This window comes from Notamacropus eugenii, chromosome 2 (assembly GCF_028372415.1).
Source record: "Notamacropus eugenii isolate mMacEug1 chromosome 2, mMacEug1.pri_v2, whole genome shotgun sequence".
NCBI lineage: Eukaryota > Metazoa > Chordata > Mammalia > Diprotodontia > Macropodidae > Notamacropus > Notamacropus eugenii.
Window position 1 is genome coordinate 522,125,085 of NC_092873.1, and position 24,457 is coordinate 522,149,541.

Sequence of the window (24,457 nt, forward strand, 5' to 3'; positions counted from 1 at the left end):
TGACTCCATGGTCCCTGCACCCAGCACCCTGAGGACATGGAGTCAGGGACTCCTCCTACCAGCAGCCACCCCTGACTCCAGAAGCTTTGTTCTATCCGCTCCAGGCCCCCATCCGGTAAAGGTCAGGAGCCTGTCTAAAAAGATAGAGGGAAAATCCCCAAACTAACCCTGGCTTCCTTTTGTCACTCAACGAGTGAGGTGCCCCAAGTAAAGCTTGTGTGTTATTCACTCTGCGGGGACACTATGGGAATTCTTCCCACCTCTAAAATTCTGGATTAGTCCCTTTTGGTTGAAATCAATCACTTAGTCGATCAACATTCAATTTCTCCAGGTAATCATATGGTTAATGTTGACATGGAAAATTTCAGTGGGAGGCAGAAGGACAGGAAGCGTGAGATTGTGTAATAGAAATGCTGATAAATCAGCAGGATTTATGAAGTTCTGCCCATGTTCCTGGGGACTGTTATTCAGTCATTTCAGTCACATCTGACTCTCTGTGACCCCCTTTGGGGTTTTCTTGGCAAAGATACTGGAGTGGTTTGCCATTTCCATCTCCAGCTCATTTTACAGATGAGGAAACTGAGGCAAACAAGTTGAAGTGATTTGCCCAGTGTCACACATCACAGCTAGTAAGTGTCTAAGGCTAGATTTAAACTCAGGCCTTCCTGCCTCCAAGCTCAACGCTCCATGAACTATGGCACCACCTAGCTGCTGAGAATACAAAGATGTCAATTAAGCAAAGCCTGATAAATCTGGGTTCAAATCCTGCCTGGCTGTGTGACCCAGGGCAAGTGGCTTAGACTCTCAGGGCTCCAGACAGCTCTCTCAGAGTCAAAGCTTCAGGGAAGGTGTCAATCTGCATGGTGGATGGAGTTTCCTCATCTGGGAGGGTCCTGTCCCTGTCCTATCTTCACTCACATGAAATTCACCAAGCATTTCCTCCATCAGCACCCTGTGAGGGAGGTAGTGCCAGTGTCACATCTATTTTACAGAAGAGGAAACTGAGACCCGCAGAGTATGAATAAAGCTTTGGGCTTTGCATCAGGAAGATGTGGGTTCTGATCCTCCCTGAGACACAAGCCATATGACCAGGAGTCAGTCACAGCCTCAGTTTCCTCACCTCTGAACCAGAGATGGTCAGCTAACCCCACAAGGCTGTTGGGACAACAAAGAACATGACGTATGTAAAGCATTTTGAATACCTCAAAGTGTTGTATAAATGGCAACTGTTACAATTCCAGTGGAAAGCACAGCGCTCAGCCCACAGTAAGCATTTAATACATGCTTGTTGATTGAATGAGCCCTGGCTCTGGAGTTAGAAGCTCTGAGCCACTGTGTGCCCAGAGACAGATTTCATGACCACTCTGTGCCTCACTTTCCTCATTTGTAAAATAAAAGAGTTTGGATTTGTTGGCCTCTGAGGTCCCTTCCCTGGGTTACACAGTCCATAGAGATTAAGGGGCACACAGAGAGGGAGTGAGAGACCAGGAATTCCAACCCAAGACCTCCAGCTCTCCAGAGCCAACTCTGCACTGTATTCTTTCTAAGCCAAAGAAGAATCATCTCTGGCTTTCTGTGTGTTACAGAATCCCAAAAGTTGTTTTTGCATATTATCATGAGTGAAGAGACAGGAACCATCTGTTGAGAGATGCTCTTGCCCGATGGTGCATTCTCAAACAAAGACTTCTCAAGGAGGCCCTCTTGGATTGGTTTGTTCCCCATGCATTTGCCACAATCTGGCTTTTCCTTAGAAGCTTGCTTACTTATGCAGGGAGATGACCCCAAACACCCATCCTTCCATCCACTCATCCATCTATCCATCCACCCATCCATCTATCCATCCACCTATCCATTCACCCATCCACCCAACTACTCCTCCATCCACCCATCCACCCAACCACAGCTTCTTTTTACTCTGTAGCCAGCTGTATCCCTGTGTGTGGGTGTGTGTCTATGGATGTTAGGCTGTCAACTTGCTTTCCTGATGGGAATGTCCTCTGAAAATTCCCTTGTCTTTCCCCACTTCCTTCAAAAGTGCTGACTTGGTCAGACCCGAAGTTGGTGGAGTGCTTTTTAAACCCTCCACTGCTTTACTGGGAGAGGCAGGGGAAACCGCAGACACACAGAGGGCATTGTGGCTCCGGGCTGCTTGGATTTTTCTTCTCTCCCCGTGGTTTCTCCATCCTCACAAGCTGCAAGGGTTAAGTAAACTCCGAGGCTGGGGATGACTTCAGGGCCCTGGAATTTGGATAAAGCCAGGGTTCTCAGAGCCAGCAGTGGGTTCTCTGGGTGTGAAAAAGCCCTCCCAGTGACCCAGCTTGGTTTGGGGTTCCGGTTGCCTTGCTGCAGAATCTATTAGAGCCCCAGCCACGGGATTGTCCTGGCCCAGCCACAAGCAGGCCTGGCCTCCTCGAACACTGCAGGATTCCAGAGCTGCTCGTCAATGGGACGCGGAAATGAATGGAGTGGAGCTCCATCTCCAGCCTGGCATGAGGTGGCACCCTAGTGGCTGCTCAGTGCCTTTAAACTGGGTGGTCTTACTGCTGCACCCCTGCACAAGCAGCAGCTTCTGTGTGCCCCAAGTGGTGTTTAAATGCAGCTCAGAAACCAGGCCCTCCCAGGGACCCTTCCCCAAAGGGTGAACTTTGGGGTACCTGCCTTGAGGTGCCCGGGTTCTCATTTCCAGCCTGTAGCTAAAGAAAAGCAATTTGCAGCATTCCTATTTACCAGGAGAGTATGGTCAGAGGAAAAAGTTGATTCAGTTAAAATGCACACTGGTAAAACTGGAGATTTTTTAGTGCGCTTGCACTAAAAGGGGCCCCCCCAGGTCTGAAATGTTCTCCCTTCTTCCCTCCATCCACCCAGATCCCTTGGTTCCTCCAGAGCACAGCTCACATGCCCCCTCCTACAGGAAGCTTTTCCTGCTTCTCCCAAGTTGTTAGTGCAACAATTTTCCTACTCCCACCCCCCAAAAACATTACTTTGTATTTTTAATCTATTTTGTATTATCTGTAGCCCCTGCTACAATGTACCTAAGGAAATGTCATTCTGTTCCCTCGTTCCAGGTAGAGTTAGAGATTTAAAGCTGGATCAATCAATCAGCCAATGAGCATTTATTGCTGAGACCCTCATTATAAGCCAGGCATTGTGTGAAATGCTGGAGAGTTGAAGAAAAGGCAGCATCTACGCCTCCCTCAAGGACCTTACATTCTAATGGGGGAAACAACTGGAACATACAGGACATAGACAGGGCAGATGGAATGGACCTCCAAGGTCATCTACTCCAGCATTCTATTTTTAAAGAGAGGAAACCGAGCCTCTGGTTTGCCTAAGCTCACCCAAGACTGGGGCAAAGGACAGAGCAGAGACGTTGGGGCCTCTAACTCCAAATCAAGAGTTCTTTTTACCATGCCCAAGGATTAATTGTCTAATTCAGGCTCCTTCCTACTGGTTGAATTTAATTTAAGGCAACAAATGGGTACGACTGTGTGCTAAGTGTTAGAAATCCAGAGGCAAACATCACTAAGACCCTTTCCTTAAGGAGCTTTTAGGCAGTGGGAGGGGCCTTGATTCTCAGTATCAATTTAGAGTCAAGAAAAGATTTTAAGGAACACCAAGTCCAGCTCTCCCTTTTAGAGATGATGACCCAAAGAAAGGGAAATGACTTTTCCAAAGTCACACAGGTAGTCAAGGTTCCAATCCTGGGCCTCTGCCTCCTTGTTCAGCAATGTTTTCATTCCACCATGCTGCGAACTCAGATTTGTAGGACATGATCTAGACTTTTTTTAACCATATATATTTATACTTCTATACACATGTATATATACAAACACTTATATGTACATATACATATAAGTATGAGGTATACGTATAGGGCTACCTATATGTGTATAGAAATATGTATAATGTACGGAAGAAATATGTATTATATATCAATCCAGCCTAAACTTTTTATTTTCTTTGAATGAGTGGGCCGTTGGTTTTTTTCTCTCATTAGTAATGAGAACTCTGCCATGCAGAAATGACCATTTTAAAAAATTATCCCATTGCTTAGCCAGCATGGATGTTTGGAATGGACCCTTTGGGCTTCAGCATTAGAGAAAGAGGGGAAAAAAGATTATAATAAAAAACAGATTGCAGGCATAGACCAAAGCGTTTCTATGACCTTGCTTTTTGTCTGCTGTTCCACAATTCGATGGCAGTCCACTCCAGCCATGCTCTCGATCAATATCCTATTAAAGCTGCACAAAAACGTCTCCATAAACTTCGTGGTTAGCCATGTTTATAAATGGAACTCAGCATAATGAGATGGTCAATAACAGACTGTACTAGTCATTGCAAAATGAGCATCGCCCATTTTCTAGCGGGTGGTTTTCGGGGCAAGCCCATCTAGCAGGAGGGGACGACATGGAGGAGACAAAGCCGAGGCAGACCCCAAAAAACAAGTGCCTTGCTCGTTCAAAAAGCTCCAAATCACCAAGGTTTATCTGTTTAACATCATTTTCCTTCCCCTTGTCTAATTCATTTTGCCTCAAATCCATTGTGACATGGGGAAAGATATTTTCATAGTTTTAATCAGCTCTCAAAGGAAAGCAAAGATGGAATCATACATTGTGCCATATTCTCAGGAAGAAAAATATATCACTTCAACGGGCCTCATTTAGTGGGTTTCCTGTACTATAATTCGATCAATTTCCAAAATAAATATTAAAATTGAATTAGTGCAGAGGGACTTTTTTGGTTAATTTTTCTCTTTTTTTCTTTACATTTTTGGGAGTATTTGAGCAGTAAGACTGGCAAGGGCACAAATGGGTTGGCAGAAGTCAAGATTTCCATTGACTTCTATTTATCCCCAAAGCACAAGACACAGGGTGGGTGGCCTATGCAGAGATTTCCTTTCCTAACCCCTCAGCCCCAGTGGAGAGCAAAGGACCAAAGAAGGGTTTTTTTCCTTTCTGAGAGTCACTCTGCCTTTGGCCACATCCACCCTCACGCCCTCTGAGGACTGACTGAAATGTGTCCCTGGCATGTTTGTGTGTGTATGCTGTGTGTGTGTGTGCATGTGCACACGCACATGCACAGGGACATGTAGACCACCCTGGGAGATGAAATTGGAGCTCATGCCAAAGGAGTCCCTTCACTTACCACTACCATCCATCAAAGAGAGCTGTCAATGGAGGGCCCATTCTCATCCATTAAGCACTTTGCCCCTCCCTGCTTCCCAGGGAGAGCCATTGGCCAGGTGGCCCCATGACTGGGGCCCACTCCAAGGTCAAGTGTCAGGCCCTTTTTTCATTTCAATTGCAGACTCTGCAGAAATCACCGGTTATTGAACATCTTCGTGGTCTGGGCTCAAAGCTAGGATGGCAGAGACACTTCCCCACCCCAGCCCCAGCATTTTAATGTTGTCAAAGACCTGTGAGTGGGGACTCAGCTCTTTTCTTCATGTGGACATCCAGCCAGGGCACTGCTGCCATCCATAGGGCATTCATATGCTTAGAAGGGCTTTTATAAAAATCACAGCAATGATGCAGGGACAGCCATGGTGCAGCAGAGAGAATGCTAGACTCCTCTCAGGAAGGTCCTTAGACCATGAAATAGCAGATAGGGCCCCTTCCTTTTTCCCCTCCCCAAATAACAAGGACATTAAGATAAACTTTTCAAAATGTGCTCTGGCATATTCTAATGCAATGATCCAGAAATCCAGTCCATTTTGTTCAGTACTTATTATGCCCTGTGGTATACTAGGCTCTGGGTATACAAAGAGAAAAAAACAACAGTTTCCATCCTTAAAGAACATGGGATTCAACATCTACACAAATAAGTCAATGAACATACACACAATTTGGTGGGGGGGACAGGAAATGCTTCATGGAGGAGGGGCTACCTGAGCTGCACTTTGAAAATAGCTAAGGATTCCAAGACAGAAGAGGAGGGGTGGAATGCCAAAACACTAAGGTGGAATTAGTCTGATGAAATCAAGGAAAAGAAAATTGACATTTTGACTAGAACCCAATCTGTGATGGGTAGTAATATCAAATAAGCCTGGAAAGAAAGCCCAGAGCCTTCATTCCGCAGGTTCTAATTGGCCGGCTGAGGGGCTTGTCTCATCCAAGAAGCAATAGGGAGCCAATGAAGACTAACTTAGCATATAGTTACCATGAAGGCTAACTATACTAGCCTAACCCTGTCCCTAGAGCATAAAGACTAATTGTACCAGGTTAGCCTAATCCCTGAACCTTGAAAGCTAACTGTACCAGATTAGCCCAATCCCTGGAGAATGAACACTAACCAGACCAGTCTAACACAATCTCTGAACCAATACTGAATCTAGAATTGAATGGGGTCTACTTCTGACTTCAGCTCCAGGCTAGGAAGAGACCACATCAGAAAATGCATAATAATACAAACTTGTAGAAGACGGAGGCACACACTCTGTCTATGAATCATATAAGATGTATGGGGAGTTCAGTGTGGAACTCTGACATGATTATTTAACATGTGAGTACAGAAGTTGGGGAAGAGAGACTTGGGGACAGACAGATGGACAGACAGATGGTCTTTCTCCAGGTTACCATTCCATCCCCCTTTGAGGCCTCACTTAGGACTCTAAGATGTTGCTAAGCCTTTGGCCCTCCATTGTTGAAGGCTGAAAGTCAAAAGCTAAGCTGCCCAAATCTTTGGTTTTGGTGAGCCTGAATTATTCAATCAGTCAGCCAGTTAATAGGCACTAAGGGTCTGCATGTCCCTTAGTGGGCACCCACAAAGTACCAATGATCTAAGTACAAACATCGTACGGTCCTCCCTTTAATGAGCTTATGTTCTACTGGAGAAGATGAATGTCTGAATTATTCATAGTAGAAAGAGGACACATCAACCATCAGAGAATCTAAGACTACTCTCTACCTGTGTAAAATCATCCAAATTGCCTTGAGCCTCCATTTCCCCATTTGTACAAATGAGGAATTTTACAAAGAGATTCATTTGCCCAAGGTGCAAAGGTAGTTAGTATGTTTTTTCTTCACTGCTCAGAATCAGATAAACATAGATTTCCTTCTTCTGGACAGTGTGGTTCAGTGTGAAGAGCATTATATTTGGAATCAAAGGACCTGATCTTTAGCTGGTCCCTTCTCTAGGTCTCAGTTTGCTCCTTTGTAAAATGAAGACTAGGTGACCTCACCCTCTAGATCTGTGACCCTGAGATGTCTTATTGTCAACCCCTCCAAGCCGTTCCAGCTCTTGTAATTGAAGAAGCATCATAGAAGGGGTTAATTATGTAGCCACAAAGCATTCCATCCATCCATCCATCATGAGAAGATCCAGGAAGCTCACTGTCTCTCCCAGGGAAATCCCCATTTCCCTTTGTTGCCTTCCTCCATATGTTCCTGTTTGGAGAAGATTGGTTGGGATTTGGGGGGTGGTTCAGAGATCTAGGCTGGCAGGGGCCAAAAGCTTTAGGCAGGGCGATCCAGAAGGACTCTAGAACAGCCAGCGTCCACGGACACCTGTATGTCAGATTTCCACTCAAGGCTGGCTGACTGCAGCATGATCATTTCTCCAATCCAGAGCTGCTCCCACTGCAGCATTCTCCAAATCACAGGGAGTCTGAGTTATGGTGGTTCCTGGCCCCAGGACCTCATCCCCAAATTACTCACCCAGCCTTCTTTCATGCAAATTCATCAGTTTTACAGCATCGTGGAGGGGCTGTCAGGAAAGTCAGAAGAGAGCACAAATTGATAGAATGAGTTAATTTGACTGTACTGATGCCCCCATCCCCCCACATCCTCTCTTAGAGGCCACGCTCAGGAAGTAGATTACGAGAAAAGAGAAGGAACAAAGGAGTGGAGTTTCTTGCCCTAAATAATCTCCTGACTTAATTTTTTTTCACAATAATTCCTGATTTGTTCAAGTTTTCATAGCCCTGAGTGTCCTGCTGCTGGACTTGTAGGCAAAATGATGAATGGGGATTTGGGCAGGTTCTTTTGGATCAGCCACACACACTTGCTTGTGAGATCTCTGCTACAAAGCAGTCCTAAGTTGTTCTAGGCCTGCGCCACTGGCTTTTTATTTTTTGTTTTGTTTTCTCTGTCCAGTCTCTCTGTGAATTCTTAAGGGTTTATTATTCCAAAAGGCAGCCAAGGGATACCACAGTGCACAGGGTACTGGACCTGGAGTCAAGAAGATCTGAGTGGCCTCAGACACTGACCAGCTATGTGACCTTGGGCTAGTCACTTAAACTCTGTTTGCCTCAGTTTCCTCGAATAGGGATACTGGTAGCACCTACCTCCCAGAGCTGTGAGGATCAGATGAGATAATAAGTGCCTGGATATAGTAGGTGCTTAATAATTACTTATTATTATTATTAGTCAGTGTTATTGGATCCTGTAAACTCCCTTTTTCACCACCACCACCCATTGGAGAAAACTTTTTGGGTTACCCTCCTCTTCCCTCCAATAGTTTGACGTATTTTCAAGTAAAAGCAACATGAAGTAGCTCCTAGAATTTGGGAAACAGACTCAAATTCTGTCTCTAACTTGTATTTTTGTAAATATGAACAAGTCACTTTATTAGCTGAACCTCATTTGTTCCTCTGGAGAATGGAGCCATAAAACTTGGGCTATTTATTCCAAACTTTTTTAGAAATAGTAAGAGGCTTTGTAAGCTGTCAAGGAGTATGGAATTGCAGGTTGACTAAGTCACAATAATTAACCATAATTAATTAACCTTTTATTTTATTGGTTTAGTGTTAGAACACACAGAGGAAGTCCAGAGCTGAGATGTGACCTCAGTTGCTGAAGCTCCCAAATCCACTGTTCTTTCTTTTGTGATTCAATCCAGCCTGTGGTTATTGAGCTCCAACTGTGAGCTCAGCCCTCTACCAGGTGGTTTGGTGGGAAACAAGAAAGGTCCCTGCCCTCAGGCTGGACAGCAGCAAAATATGGTGGAAACACACAAGTCCTAGAGGGAGGAACCCTCATTCTGAATCCAGGTTCTCTTTACAGCCCCCTTGGCAGTAGGCAACTTCTCACCATCTCTAAAATAAGAATAATAGTTTATAATGAGTAGTACATGTTATATAATTATATAATATATAATTTTAATTAATTATATAATTATAATACAATGCACTCAACAGATTTATAGATGTAGAGCTCTTAGTTTTACAGCTTAGGAAGCTGAGGTCTAAATTTATTGTGAGGAAAACACTTTGGAAACCTCAGCGTGCCATAGAAAATATGTTCACTTCTTAATCTCTACAATACCAATAGATTCTTGATATTCCTGGTACTTATCAGTTTTACTTATGCTTTTGTCTGAGTCATTAATTTCATCTATGTGGGAAGCTTCTAGTGTGGAATCTCCCTCCACCAATAAATGTCTTCTTCAGTAACTTGCCACTTTAACTTTCTAGGACACAGAGAGAGACTGAGTGATTTTTACAACCATCCTTCCAGGGACAGAGATAGTAGTAAGATGTATACCCCCATTTTCCACAAAGATAAACTGAGACCTAGGGAAGGGAAATGAGTGGATGTGGAGCCCTGGTGAAAGAGCCAGGGACCCCCACCCTGGTTAGGGCAGGATAAGTGTTATTGTCTCCTTTTCTGGATGAGGAAACAGAGACTCAGGAAGTAGAAGAGACTTAGCCAGAGCCCTTCTCAATTTCAAAGCAACACTGTCATTATTTGGGGTCCACAGAGCCATATTTTTTCTGTCTCATTTCCCAAGATGAGTTCCTAAAGAAAATTGGATTGGGTGGCCCTGCTACCACAGATGAGTGAGGGTCTGGATTGAAATCCAAACCTTCCCATCATGCCTTTCATTATTTCATAACAAAATAGGTCATTTCATTTACTTTTCTACAGTATATTAGTGAGCATTCCAGTACGGGTGAAAGAGTGTCTGATGGGGGGTCAGAACACCTGGCTCTGATTCTTTCTGCATTGCCAAGCGAAGAAAGCCCAAACTCTCCAGCCCAGACCTTTTGGGCCTCCCTAAAACTCAGATACTTTCAGCTGCAGCCAAAGTGGCTAGCATGCTGTGGTCTGATTTCCTCCTTCCAGAGCCTGCCTCTTAACCTTCCTTTGCTTGATCTGTTCCCTATGCCAGGGACGCCCTCTCTCTTAGAACCTTAGCTTCCTTTGGGGATCAGCTACAGGAACCCTTTCCTGATCCTCCCTTGCTCTTCATGGCTCTCTCTGTCCCCAAAGGAGCTTTTATTTATCTGTTTACATGATGTATTTTACCCCTGATAGAATGCAACAACAGTAGCTATCAACATGTAGCACTTTAAAATTTGTAGCCTCCCAAATATTATCTCATCTGATTTTCACAACAACGTTGGGATGTAGGTGCATTTATTATCCCCATTTTACAGATCAGCAAATGGAAGCAAACAGAGGTTTAGTGACTTGCCTAGGGTCACACAGCTAGTAAGTATCTGAGGTCAGCTTTGAACTCAGTTTTTCCTTACCTCCAGGCCCAATACTCTGTCCACTTGGCCACATGGCCCTTCCCTCAGGCTGAGAAGTATTGGAGTAGTTGAGATGTTCACTTAAACCAGCTACAAGAAGGTGTATTTTTAGCTCTTCTGTGGGTTCTTTTTTTCTAATCTCTTTAAATTCAGGCCTGTAATTTCCCCCTGCACATGCTCCCATCTTCCCTGACATTTTAAGGAGACACTTTGGAACTTTGATGTTATCTGTGATCTCATCAAGGAAAATATTTTCCCTACACAATCCATGTCCCGTTCCCCCCCTCACTTTCCCCTTCCTTCCCACCTCCCTCCACTTTGCAAAACTGAAAAGGCCAATGCAAGGTTCTCCAAAGCATTTTTGTCCTCCCCACAGAGACAAAGAGTTGGAGTAAAGGTGCATTTGGCTGCTAGCCACTGGCAAGAGTGGGGTGGGGGGAAAAGGTAGGAAGGGGTCATGTCTCCAAGTTCCATCAGAACACTTTCCTCCATTTCCCTCCCACGACTCTTCTTCCTTATCTGGGTCTCTTACTCCTTATTCCCCTGGAGCAGAAATACTAAAGAGTGCTTTGGAAACCCCTGAGGACTGTATAGACATGAATTAATGCAATTACTATTATGACTGGAGTCAAGAAGACTCATCTTCAGGAATCCAAATCCAGCCTCAGACACTTACTAGCTGTGTGACCCTGAGCAAGTCACTTCACCCTGTTTGCCTCAGTTTCCTCATCTGTAAAATGAACTGGAGAAGGAAATGGCAAACTCTCCAGTATTTCTGACAAGAAAACCCCCCATGGGGTCACAGAGAGTTGGACATGACTAAAAATATACTCAACAACATTATTACAAGGGTGTGTCCCCTGCAAAGAAGACAAACACTGACACGTCTCTGGTAGGACATATGAGCTATGAATCTAGGGGGAGGCAGAAACCTGGTCCATCTTCCTCTAGAACCAAAGATGTCTAAGTCTGTCCAGGAATTTGAAAAGGTAGGAATTTCAGCTTTCTTGCATCTAGGTTGCAGTCTTTGGCACTAATGAATTCTCACTGCTCTTTAGTAAATGGGAACTAAGAATCACAAAGATTATTAGGAAAAATTTTTAGGGTTGCCCATTGTTTGGGACTCAGATGCTTGAGTAATCCTCTTCACAAAAAAGTGTTTAAGACTGAATATAGATGTATATATGCAAACACAAACACTTATGAATGTAATATATAGGCATACTATATAAGTATAGGTAAATGTATATATACAGGTAGTGAATGTGTGTGCGTATTACGTGTGTGTGTGCGTGCATACATGCATTTTGTTGTTGTTCAGTCACTTTTCAGTCTTGTACAAATCTTCATGACCCCATCTGAGGTTTCCTTGGCAAAGATTCTGGAGTGGTTTGCCATTTCCTTCTCCAGCTCATTTTACAGATGAGGAAACTGAGGCAAATAGGGTAAAGTGACTTGCCCAGGGTCACACAGCTAGTAAGTGCCTGAGGCAAAATTTGAAATCAGATCTTTTTTGACTGCAGTTCTGGCACTCTATCCACTGTACCACCTAACTGCCTTCATACATACATATGTATATATATTTTATACATGCATGCACATAGATAAGTGAGTGTGTATACATATGTATGCAATAGATATGTGTATATATGTACATGTGTATATACAGACCCCATTCTTCCTCTTAAGAGTTTTTGTCTAGAACACAACTCTCACTCTGATGTTCCCTTGACTCTCCAACTCCAGCTAATTTGTTGCTTTTATGTAGGACTTAGAGCCATGACAAAGTCCCTCAGCTACTTAGAATAGACTTCCTGTCTGGCATTATTTAATAAACTTCCTGTCCAGCATTATTTCAATTCATACAGAGGACTTTTCACACTTAAGTCTAAGGCATCGGATTAATTGATTAATTGAGAATTAAATTAATTGAGAAAATTCTCATCTAATTATGATATCAAGGCTACAGAGATAGGGTGGTCTTACTAAAGAAAAGTGAGAACATTAATTACAAAATGTAACCTAAATTAAAGTATTTCGATGTAAACAGCTTCTTGGTTTATGGATTTGCTTGATAATAATAACGGTAATCTCTAGCATTTATGCAATGCTTTCCAGTTTGCAAAGCACTTTATAAATGGTATCTCATTTGATCATCACCCTAACCCTGGGAGGTACCAAGAAGGAAGTGAGCATTTATTAAGCTCCTACTATGTGCCAAACACCAAGCTAAGCACTTTCCAAAAATGATCTCATTTTATTCTCACAACAATACTGAGGAAGGTGCAGTTACCATCCCCTTCGTACAGTTAAGGAAGCTGAGACAAAGAGGGATTAAGTGGTTTATCCAGGGTCACATGCATGCTAGTGAGTGTCTGAGGATAGATTTGAACTCAGGTCTTCCTGACTTCAAGTCACTTAGTGCTCTACCCACTGAACCACCTAGTTGCTTGCATTATTCTTCTCTACTATAAATATTCATTTCTATTAGAGCTTTTTCACCCAGGAATATCATTCTTGGTGCAGTGGAAAAAATGCTAATCTTGGAGTCACCTAGATTATGACTGCAGGCTCTGCTGCTTCATTGGACTTAGGAGTCCTGGGGCCTTCTCTGGATCTCAGTTCCCTCATCTGTAAAATAGAAATGATCATTGTTATCATTCCATCTCCCAGGCTTTTATGAGTATCAAATGATATAATATCTGAAAAACGCTTCGCAAACTTTAAAGCATAAATGTTGTATTATGTAAATGTTAGCTAATCGAAATCATTACTTGTTGATGTTGCAAGGACATTGGTGACGGGCATGGGTCATCCCTATGGGGGCCATCAGGGAAGATGTCTGGAGGAGAGATGCCCAAAGGAAGTTTCACCTTGAAGGAAGAGAAGGATTCTGAAGCCCAGGGGAAGAGGAAAGTTTCCAGGCTTGAGGGATATTTTGTATAAATAGAGGAAGACTATACATAATGTTGCATTTAAGAAGAGTCAGCGAGATAACTGGACTGCCTTCTAAGTGTGAGATTCCCTGATACTCCTAGAGACCAGAGAGGGAGCAGGGCCAAGGGTCACACACTCTGTTTTCCAGCTAAAGTGACCTACCTGATGCTCCTAGTACAGATCACATTTCATCTCCTCTCCCCATCCCTTTGCATGGAACTGTCCTTGATGCCAGGAGTACCCTCCCACCTGCTTCCCTTTGAAACCTCAGCTCAGGTACCACTTCCTACAAAAGATCTTTGCAGTTTCCCCAATTATCATTGCTCTCTTCCTTGCAAAAAGAAATAGAAACAGAACAAAACAACCCTTTGTATTTCTTCTATGCAGATTTTGTATTCACTTTTCTCTGCCAGTCTCACTCTTTTAACTGAGTATTCTATTTGCTGTAGTGGGCAGAACCTCTTCCCCAGCCCAGTTATCTGTCACTGGCTTCGCATCTCCTCAGTTGTGTGTATATGTGTGTGTGTGTGTGTGTGTGTGTGTTGGCATGTACATCGCAGCCCCTTGAAGGCAGGAATGATTCTGTTTCTGTCCTCCTAAATGCAGATTACACTGGTGTGTTGCAGTAGGTGCTTAATAGATGCGATGTGCAGAATTTTATAAGTAGCTGGATAACAATGTGGGGGGAAAGGAAGGTGACATGTTAGGTTTGTTCCAGGAGAGTTTGAAGACCCAAGATAGCTGTGGTTTTCTGAAAGACTTCCAAGGAGTGCTGGGAACAGTAGTGGGAATTGTGAAGTATATGAGAAAAAAAAGATGGCGCCCTGAAGGCTCTCCTTAGCATATTCCCAAGGCTCAAGTGCCCATGACTGATTGTTCTAACAGGAGAGCCCATGCAGAATCAGGCTGTCCATATTGACTGTTTTTTTCCCTGGACTTACTGGATTTTTCCATTGTTTTTTCAGCACCAATAGCTGCAGGAACTGGCCCCAATTTCTCTCTCTCCGATTTGGAAAGTTCTTCCTACTACAGCATGAGCCCAGGAGCAATGAGGAGGTCTTTACCCAGTACATCCTCAACCAGGTACTTGGATCAGGGGGTTGTGTGTTGGTGCTCTTGCTTGTGACATTGGGCCTGGCTTATGATTTCATCAGCATCAAGGATTCCCAGTGTGGAAACTCCCTCCCCTGATACCGCTCAGCCAGTCATCTGCATGTTCTGGTCTGAGAGCCTTGTTCGGAGTAGTGCACCCAGTAAATGTCAGAGTCCAAACTCGCATCTGGTTCTTTCTGATGCTAAGGCTGGTCCTCCATCCACTCCCCCATGCTGCCTTTCATCATCGTCATCACCTGCATAACTTTCATCATTGCATTGTGTTTGCTTGCATGTCAGCTACATCCTTTTGCAATAAGGAGGATAGGGAGTCTTGTTTCACATTTAAGTAGCTTTATTTTACATGTGCTCCAGTGATTCTGTGACTTCACTGTTGGGAGCAGTCCCTCCGACAGTGCAGATCACAACCCATCCTTGCCTGTCCATTTTGTGCCCCTCTTGTTCAGGAACCATCTTTGTTTTAATTCAGTGTCTCTCTAGTGCCTACTGTGTGCTCAGGACTGTGCCAAGCACTGTGGGTGGGGGGATTCAAAGGAAATGGCAGCCATGATCCCCCACCCCAAAAAGGAGAGAGCCACAGTAATCACTGATGCCTTCCTGTATAGTGCTTTGAAATTTGGCAAATGCTTGACAAACATGATCTCATTCTAGCCTGACAACAGCCCTGTGAGGTAGGTGCTATGGAAATCATTGTCCCCATTTGACAGATGAGGAAACGAAGATGTATAGAAAGCCAAAAACCCTGCCCAGAGGTTCCCAAAGAATATCAGAGGCAAGTGCTGGGAAAGCATATTAATGAGTGTAAAATCACAGGCTCCTGGATAGAAATGCCACAGAAGTGGGTGGATGAGGAGGGGACTTACTTGGACCTGGGTTACTCAAAGAAAGAGTCATGAAGGAAGAAAGGTTCCATCTGGGCCCAGAGGATGGGTAGCATTTGAAGAGAAGAGAACATGGAAGACACTTCTGACAAAGAGAACAGTTTGAACCAAAGCAAGAAAGTAGATATGAGTGCAGAATGAATAAATAGAAGGATTGTATTGGAAATTGAGGAGAACAGTTTAGTCACAAGGGGTCAAATGGTGAGTCACAGTATCTCAGGCCTTAATTAAAGAAGTAATGCTAATCAGTATATTAGTGAGGGTTACCAGGACACAATTAAACTTAAGTGTTTTACAAAGAAAGACGGCCTTTAGCTGGACATCCTAGAATGCCCCATCATCCTGGCATGGAAAGAGTCCAGAATTCTCAAAATCTGTGCAGGGGATTCCTCTATTCAGACTGGTGCTACCAAGCTAAAAGGGTAAGCCCAATGGTGAACTGCTATTGTCTGTCTTTGCTAGACCAGTCTATGTTCACACAAGGTTCATCACCAGATGGACTTCTGGGTGATACATTTCTTCAGTCATGGTCATCCAGTAAAAGGAAAAAGAGTGGACAGAAGGCACAATGGATAACCAAACCCAACCCAGCATTCTGCTGCATACAAGAAGCACTGAAAAAGCAGACACACACACAGAATCAAATCTAGAGACCAGAACAAAAATTAGGCGTCAGGTGAATCCAAAAAAACAACAAAACAAAAACAAAAAGTCAGTAGCAATAAGGAAGCTAGGATGCTACTAAATACTGGGATATTACTAAACATATACTTAGTGTCAACATCTCAATTTATAAAAGAAAATTAACTGAATTGCAGAAACAATATGGAGGGTAACAATAATAGTACGATTCCTTTCTTAGATCTTGACACATGTATCAGATAACTAAACAAAAGGACAAATATAGAACTAAAACAACTGTTGGAGGATTTGTACTCCAAAGATGGATGATGTCTTTTGAAGGGTAACATTAAATATATACATACTTCTCAACAGTACATGATACTTTTATAAAAATAGACTGTGTGTGATGGCATGAATTATAAATAAATATAAAAATTGAAATATTAAAATGTCTTATGCAGACCATAATAATAAAGGTAGCAATTCATACAAAGAACACAAATAAAAATATTTTAGTCCCACATGGAAACTTGACCAAACATTTTGAAAAATGAGTGGGGTAAAGAATAAATCATAAATCATAATTAATAATTCTGTGATGAGACAAAAAATAATAGAATTTCTGGAATGCATGTAAAACAATCTTGAGAGGAAAAATTAAAACCCTTATAATGTACATTAACAAAATAGAGAATAAGGGGTTAATGAACTTAATATGCAATTAAAACATTAAAAGTCAACAAAGAAACTCAAGGCCCACACAGAAGAAATCTTGAAAACTACAGGAGAAATAAATTAATAGAAAATAAAAAAGACAAAGAACTGATAAACAATATTAAAGCCCTGGTTTTCTGGTAAGATTAACAAGGTCAATAAGCCTTTAGCCAACCTGAGTAAAAAGAAGATGGAGTAAAATCAGATTTTAAAAATGTATATGAACATATACATATGGTAAAAATCGCAGTGGGGAAATAAAAGAAACTGTCAGAACCTGCTATGTATAGTTATATGCCAGGAAAAAGGAATATTTAAAAATGAAAGATCATCTACAAAAATATCCAAATAAGTAGACTAACAAATAGAGAACTTCATCCACATACAAAAATAGAGATTGACCTTGCTATGTAGGAACTACAAAATGAGAGCTCAAAGCGGTCCTGGTCCAGACAGGAGAATTCTATCAAACTTTTAAAGCACAGTAAATAACTGTACTACACAAATTGTTCTCAAATATGGAAAGAGGAAATATGCTTCCAAACTCAATTTGTGATGCCTAAGCCAGGAAAGAATAAGGCATAAAAGAGATAATTCAGAGACCCTTAACCGTGTTGTAGAGTTTGTGCCAGTTTGCACTGATGTGGGAAGGACCACCACTGATCAAATCAGAGTTCCTGGGGGTATTGAGGTCAGTGTGTTACTTCTAGGTAGTCTGTATCAGAAGCAAAAAAAAAAAAAATGAGGTAGAGAAAACAAATGAAAGACCTGGGATTTAATCATCATGGAAATGGGGAAGTCTAGTATGAGAACCCCTTCCATCCCTCAGCTGTAAGTCATTCATAGTTTTAAAGCTGGAAGGGACCTTAGGGGCCATTTACAGATGAGGAAACTGAGGCACAGAAAGGTTAAGTAACTTGCCAATGGTCACACAAGTTATAAGCATCAGAGGGAAATTTGAACCCAATTCCGCTGATTACGTTAAAGTGGATCATTTTTTTTGCACTAACAAAACCATTGTAGCTAAAATTAAAAAGGAAACGGTGAGAGAGTGGAGGGGGGGGGGGAATTTTGCAGGAAAATAAATCAAAATCTTTGATAGCAGCTCATTCCTAGATATATTGGTTGTCTGAAGCACAGAGACATTAAATTCCTAGGTGGAGGTCAAATAGCTCAGGGAAAGGGCTTGAAGGCGGGTCTTCCCGATCCAAGCCAGGCACTCTGTCCACTCTAGGCAACTCTATCCCTAGAATAAACCAACGGCAATAAACTAAATAAACTTGAGCATTGGTTGTGACAATGTGTGGAGGAGATGACAACGCAGAAAGAAATGTGACATCCACGTGTGTCAGTTCAACAAGCATTTATTAAATATCCGCTCTTTTGGTACTGGGGATACATAAATGAAAGGACAAATGGTTTCTGCCTTTAAATGAGTTTTCCTATAAAACCATATATGTCTACATGGTTATATTTATATAAACCCTATAAAATCGGGGCAGAAGTTTCCTCCTTCCAAGATGAGGGGCTAAAGTTTTCAATTCTGAGCACCCTGATTTGGGGGAAAGCAGCGACTCACAGGACTGTTTCCCGCACAAGAGGTGAATCCTGTTCCTTACCTTGTCTCTGCATATTTTTTTGCCATTCACGAGCCCATATTTCCTTTATTTCGCCTACTCACCTCCGGGGCCAATGTCCAAAGTGAGATTGACAGCCAAACGTCCCCTCCATTCTGCTGCCCTTGTAGATTTCCATCTTACTGGAGAAGGGAAGAGGGAAGGTTGAGCGTGATGACTCCTGCCTCCCCAGCTGATGCCTCGCATTCTCAGCTATTGAAAATGCCAGTTATCCAGAACAAACAAACTGCCCGAAAGCACAGGTCAAATTCAATGTTTTGGGGGCTGGGGGGAGGGTCTGTGGTATTTTTGTTGTCCCGGATCGCAGTAACTAGATGGTGAATGTGTTCATTTGGCCGTGAGGTTGAGGAGGGCGAGCGCTCTCTAATGGGAGGGAAGGTCCTTTTATCAGGGCTCGGCAGACACGAGCTTCTTAGATATGAATGGTCGTCAGCTCGAAGTTAGCGCGCTGTTTGTTTTTCCTATGTGTTTGGCATGTGTGGCACTCTCATCCAGAGGATGAGGCTCAAACTCTGCCCTGTTGCCTTCTGCTTTGGCTTGAGGAGCAGAAAGGTAGGTTATGAATGTCCTTGAGAGGCCCCATCACTGTCTTTGTGTTCTTCTGCAAATAGCTAACCCCGATAAGAAGCTAATTATAAACGGTCTCCTTAGTTAATAACTCAGTAATATATTTGTTCTCCTCTCGTTAGTCTCTTCCTAGCTGGGGTCCAAAAACAAAATCTTTAAATACATTAAGTCAGCAGCATTATCAGTGCCCAGAAAAGCCAAGTTTTACAGAGAAAGGGTCATCCATCAGTCACTTAATACATAGTCTGAGGAGTACAAGACATTGTCCAGATTGCTCTGGGACAGAGGAAATGAAGAAATGTAGCCCCTGCCCTATGGCTGACTAGATGCTTTTTGAGGACAGGAATTGAAACATTTTTCACCTTTGTCTCCCCAACCCCAAACAAAAGCCCTTACACAGAGTAATATAGAAGAGAGCCAGCTCAGAAAGTGTGTGGAATTTGTACCCAAAAGACCTGGGTTCAAATCCTGTCTCTCATTTACTGCCTGTATGACCTTGCTCAAGTCACTTATAGTCTCTAGACCTCAGTTTTGTCAACTATACATGAAGGGTGTTTGACTGGATTGATTCCTCTCTCATGACCTCCAAACCTATGATTCCATAACCCTTTGAACGCTGGTTCAAATCTACTGCCATATATGTGAGTCTGGGCAAATCACCGGAGTTCCTTCAGTTTCCGTTTCCTTGTCTGTAAACTGGTGATAACCATTCCTTTAGCATGCCTCACAATGTTGTGGGGATGCTCTAAGCAAATAATGTCTGGAAAGTGTTTTGCTGACCCTTAAAGCACTATTTAGATGTCAGTAGCATTAAGGGCAGTAGTTAGGGATCTGCTGGGTTTAACTGGCCTATATTTGAGAGAAAAAGCACTTTCCTGACATGTCCACATCAACAAACATACATTTGGGACATACTATGTGCCAGACACTCTGATAGGTAATGGGGATGCAAAGATAAAAATGAAAATGTTTACATTCAAATAACTCATTCTATTGTAGGAAGTGCCACATACTCATAAGTTACCACCACATTCATAGCGCCCTTACCGTGTGTCAGGCTCCACGCTAAGCCCTAGAGAGACAAGAAAGGCAAAAACTGCCCCTGTCCCCACGGTGCTCAAAGTATAATGGGAGAGGGAACACATCAAACAACTAGGAACAAGCAAATTATACAAGATAAACTGGAGATATCTCTGAGGGAAAGCGCCAGGGGTCAGGGGGGATTGAGAAAGGCTTCATGCAGAAGGTAAGACTCTAGCTGAGACTGAAGATGAGCAGAGACACAACATCCAGGCACAGAGGATAGACAGTGATAATAGAGTCAGGAGATAGAATGTCATGGGACAAAGCTCCAAGGCCAGTGGCACTGGATCTTAGACCATGTCAGAGGATGTAAGATCAGAAAATGCATCCTGTAGCAGGTGGCCCTTGATCTGAACCCTGAGGCAAATGGAGAATTCCAAGAGGCAACAATGAGGAGGACGTATATCCCAGGCATACTGGACAGCCTCAGCAAATTCGCAGGGGTGGTAGACAGAATGTGGGACATTGTGGCTGAAATGTTGAGTTCCGGAAGGGGAGTTATGTGAAACCATTCTGGAAAGATAGACTGGAGCCTAGTTGGAAAGGAGATTAAATGTCGCCCAGCCTATCCTTGAAGCCTTTCCAATGTGGCCAAGTCTTCCAAAGCTCACATTTCCCTGACATTGTCTTCAAGGCCCCACAGTTCCCTTCAGCCTGAGGCCTTTGATGTTGTACTTTGTGTACGTACCATGGAACCGTTTCTCCAGAAATAGCGACTCAACTCTATGACATTATTTTAATAGGTATTTTAGTCATTTAGGGCCTTGGGTAGGGCCTTCAACGGGGCATACGCCATATTGCCTGTCATTTAAAATGCTGGAAAAAGCCAGTCAGAATCAGCATTGGTCCTGATTTAAGTGTTGGCTGAGTTGATCTGAACTGTGACATTTGTGACTTAGGCAAAGCCTATTTTTGTCTCTCCCTTGTCCCCTTGTCAGGATCTTTGACCTTTCCCTGGCATGTTAGCCAACTCCTTGCCCTAATTTATGAAACATCCATGTTTCTGTCAATACAGTGAATCACTGAGATTTAATATGGACTAAAACTTTTCAGATTAAGTCTTCGCTCAATGATACCTTCCAACATGGAAATGCTCTTGACCTTCTCTTCCCCTTCAGACTTCATATCGAAAGGAAAAAAAAAGAAAATAAGCGATGACTGAGTGCCTACTGTGTGCCAGGCACTATGCTAAGGGCTTTTACAAGTATACCTTAGAGTTTGGTTTGGACAGTTCTCTGATTGACACATGATGTAATATTGTGTAAACTATTGATGGTGTCATCTTATCTCCCTGTTAATCTGTAATTTCAAGAGGATAGGGGCACATGTTTGGCTCTACTTTGTATTTCTTCCATTGCCTCTGCCTACAGCGAGCATTTAACAAAAATCTTATTTGGTTCATATCTCTTATGACTCATAGCCTCCGTGAAGGCAGGGACTTTCACTTTTGTCTTTACATTCCTGTCCTCTAGAGTAATATCTTCCAAACAGTAGGCATTTAATAAATGCTTGATGGTTGTTGATCGATTGATCATATTTATAGGAACTTCTTGGTCTTCATTGAAAGCCCACGAGAGTCTGGTTCCAATCTATCTTTATTGGCAGATTTCACATTCTTCCCCCTCATGTTTTCTCCATTTCAGCCATGCTAGCCTGCTTGCTCTATACCTCCTTCATGCACTCTAGAGTCTAGCCAAAATAGCATTTTCACTGTTCTTCACACATGACACTCCCATCTCCCACCTCTGTGCCTTTGCATGCACTGTCTCCCAGTCCCTTCTCACCACTAGTTAGAAACCATAGCTTCCTTCAGGGCTCCAGAGAACTGCCTGATTTTAATTCTCTTTCCACTCAGAGTTGCTTTGTATTTGTTTATCTGAGTACTTGTTGTCAGCACCCCCTTCCCCCAGGAGAAGCTTCTTTAGGGCAGGGATTGTTTTCTCATATGCCCCCTCATCTTTTCTTAGAATGATACCTACTAGATACATAATAAATGCGTATTGAATACCTGTCTTTTCTCCCCTAATGAGAGATCCATGAGGTCCAGGACCCTCCTGCCTTTATAAATATCCCTCTTTGACTAGTGGAGGATTGTGTCAATAGGTTACTTACCCCTAGTGCCTTGCACAAGACTTTACCTATTGTAGTAGGTATCTTGAAGAGGTTTGATGAATGACCAAATGAGCAAATCAGGAATTATTTCCTCCCACCCCTCCTTTTTAAACCTAGAATGAGGTTTTCAGTGGGGAGAGATGATTGCTCTGCATTCTAAAATGTCTCCCTTCACTCTTCTAGCTCGACGAAGCGCCTCAAATCTGTGGAGGATGAAATGGACAGTCCTGGTGAAGAGCCCTTCTATACAAGCCAAGGACGCTCCCCGGGCAGTGGCAGCCAGTCAAGCGGATGGCATGAAGTAGAGCCAGGTAAAGGTGGCCAGAAGCTGGCACTGCAGGCCTGAGTTTGGGTTGTGCTTGGGAGGAGGACCTGAGGGAGAGCAACATGGCAGGAAAATGACGCTGTGGTCACTTCCTGTTCCCATGGAACTCACTACCCATCTGGGGTTCTGTTGGGGAAGGCCAAGGCAGGACTCTCCCCTTTAAAAACATGGCAACCTGGTTGTGGGACACCATGGCTCTGTTGAAGTCCTGGGGCCCAACAGAGTTAATGGTATGGCATTCAAGGCTTACCTGTCAACACCCAATGTCCTGATGATCTGCCTACTAGATCTTTATGGTGTAACCAATGAGATTTCTTGCTGGTCTGTTAGGAAATTTAGTTAAGGAATGATCTGATTTTTCCATTAGAAGTTGGAAGGAAGATAAACCCTTTGGATTTGAAGGCATAGCTTAGATTCTTGGAAAATAGAACTCCCTCTGCCCCTTTTTTGACCATTTCTTGGACATTATGATCTTTAAAATCTTTGGCCTAATTGTTGATGAAATTATGGTTTCCGGTGTGTCTTGAGTCTGAACCTGTAAGTTTATCTTAGTTTGGAACTCTCAGTGAGGAAACTCCCTCCACTAATGCTGACTGAGGATTGCCCTGCAACTTTTAAGGGTAGAGTTGCCTTGGGCGCTGACTTGTGAGTGACTTGCTCAAGATCACACATCTAGTACTTGTCAAGGTGGAATTTGAACCTATCTCTCTGACATTAAAACTAGCTCTCTCCTGACTGTGCTAGGATGCCTACTATATCAGCATTTTCCTCCACACTGTAATGTAATTCATTTCAATTCCTCAAATGTTTATTAAGAGCCTATAATGTGTTGGGCTCTACTCTGTGCTACTGAGGATGTAAAGACAAGGTCGAGAGACAGTGCCTGCTGTGTGTTGGACATACTACTATTGTAAAGAATTCAAGAATGTTCCCAGCAAGAGGCTGAATCTGTTTTCCAAGGACCAGCCTATGTGTGGAAAGGCTCATTGCTGGTAGGATGGCTACTTGGGAATGAACTCTGTAGCCAGGGTAGCGAGTAAAACCAGAAACAAAATCAGATGATTCCCCTTCCTAGGTGACTCCCTTTCACTTCTACAGTTGTGGTGATAGGAAGGTAGCCCAAACATTTTAGACCATCTGTTAACCCTAACTTAGCTGGCCAAATGGGAGACTTTGTCTGATATCTAACCTTATTCCCTTCTGTTCATTTTTATGACATTTGCAAAAGTGATTAACCATAGCTGAGGGTATGGGGTCTTAATTCACCACCACTCTCCAGCTCTTCCCCCTTCACCAAGGTCATACATTTGACCAGACCAATCCATAGTGGATACCCACCATGCAAGGAAGTATTGGACCACAGGTCTCTAGCTGAAATCAACTTAGCCTTATCTAAGAGAAGCTGTGATCTATGAGCTTGGAAATAAGAGAACTGCAGAATGGCATTAGCACTTTCCTCCTCCAGACTACCAACGACATTGACTCTATCTTCTCTATGACCTTTGCTAAATGCTAATGAAAATTTTATAGGCTGCTGAAAAACTGTCATAGGCCACTAGATGACTTTGGAGCTCTTTGGTGAGCCTGACAGGTGATTGTGTCCATCCCTCCCTTTAGTCAAATAAAGATATGGATTTGCCCTTTCACAGGTATATGCATTCTTCTTCTCGACAGTGATAAATACATCTACATTGCATAATTGTGATAATCAGGCAGCTGGGAAGGACACAGTGGAAATAGTGCTGCGCAAGGAGTCAGGAAGACCTGTTCTCAAATCTAGCAAGTCACTTCATCTGGGCTTCCATTTCCTCATCTGTAAAATGGGGATATTTATAGCATCTACTTCCCAGGATGATTGTGAGGATCAAATGAAGTAGCCTGTATAAAGTTCTTTGTAGACCCTAAACCACTGGGTAAATGCTAGCAGATGTGGTTACTATTCACGATCATCATTTGTGATGATGGTAGTGATGATGAAGATGCTGACTGA

The 24,457-nt window shown here is 43.0% G+C and overlaps 1 protein-coding gene across 8 annotated transcripts in view; it reads left to right on the top strand.

Moving 5' to 3' along the window:
• The window catches only part of NFIA (nuclear factor I A), a 455,027-nt gene that overhangs the window by 319,378 nt on the left and 111,192 nt on the right, over positions 1 to 24,457 (top strand). For all 8 annotated transcript variants that reach the window (XM_072649683.1, XM_072649684.1, XM_072649685.1 and 5 more), the window contains exons 5-6: positions 14,377 to 14,494; positions 22,326 to 22,453. In XM_072649683.1, coding sequence (XP_072505784.1) covers positions 14,377 to 14,494; positions 22,326 to 22,453 — 246 coding nt within the window. The remainder of the gene's footprint in view (positions 1 to 14,376; positions 14,495 to 22,325; positions 22,454 to 24,457) is intronic.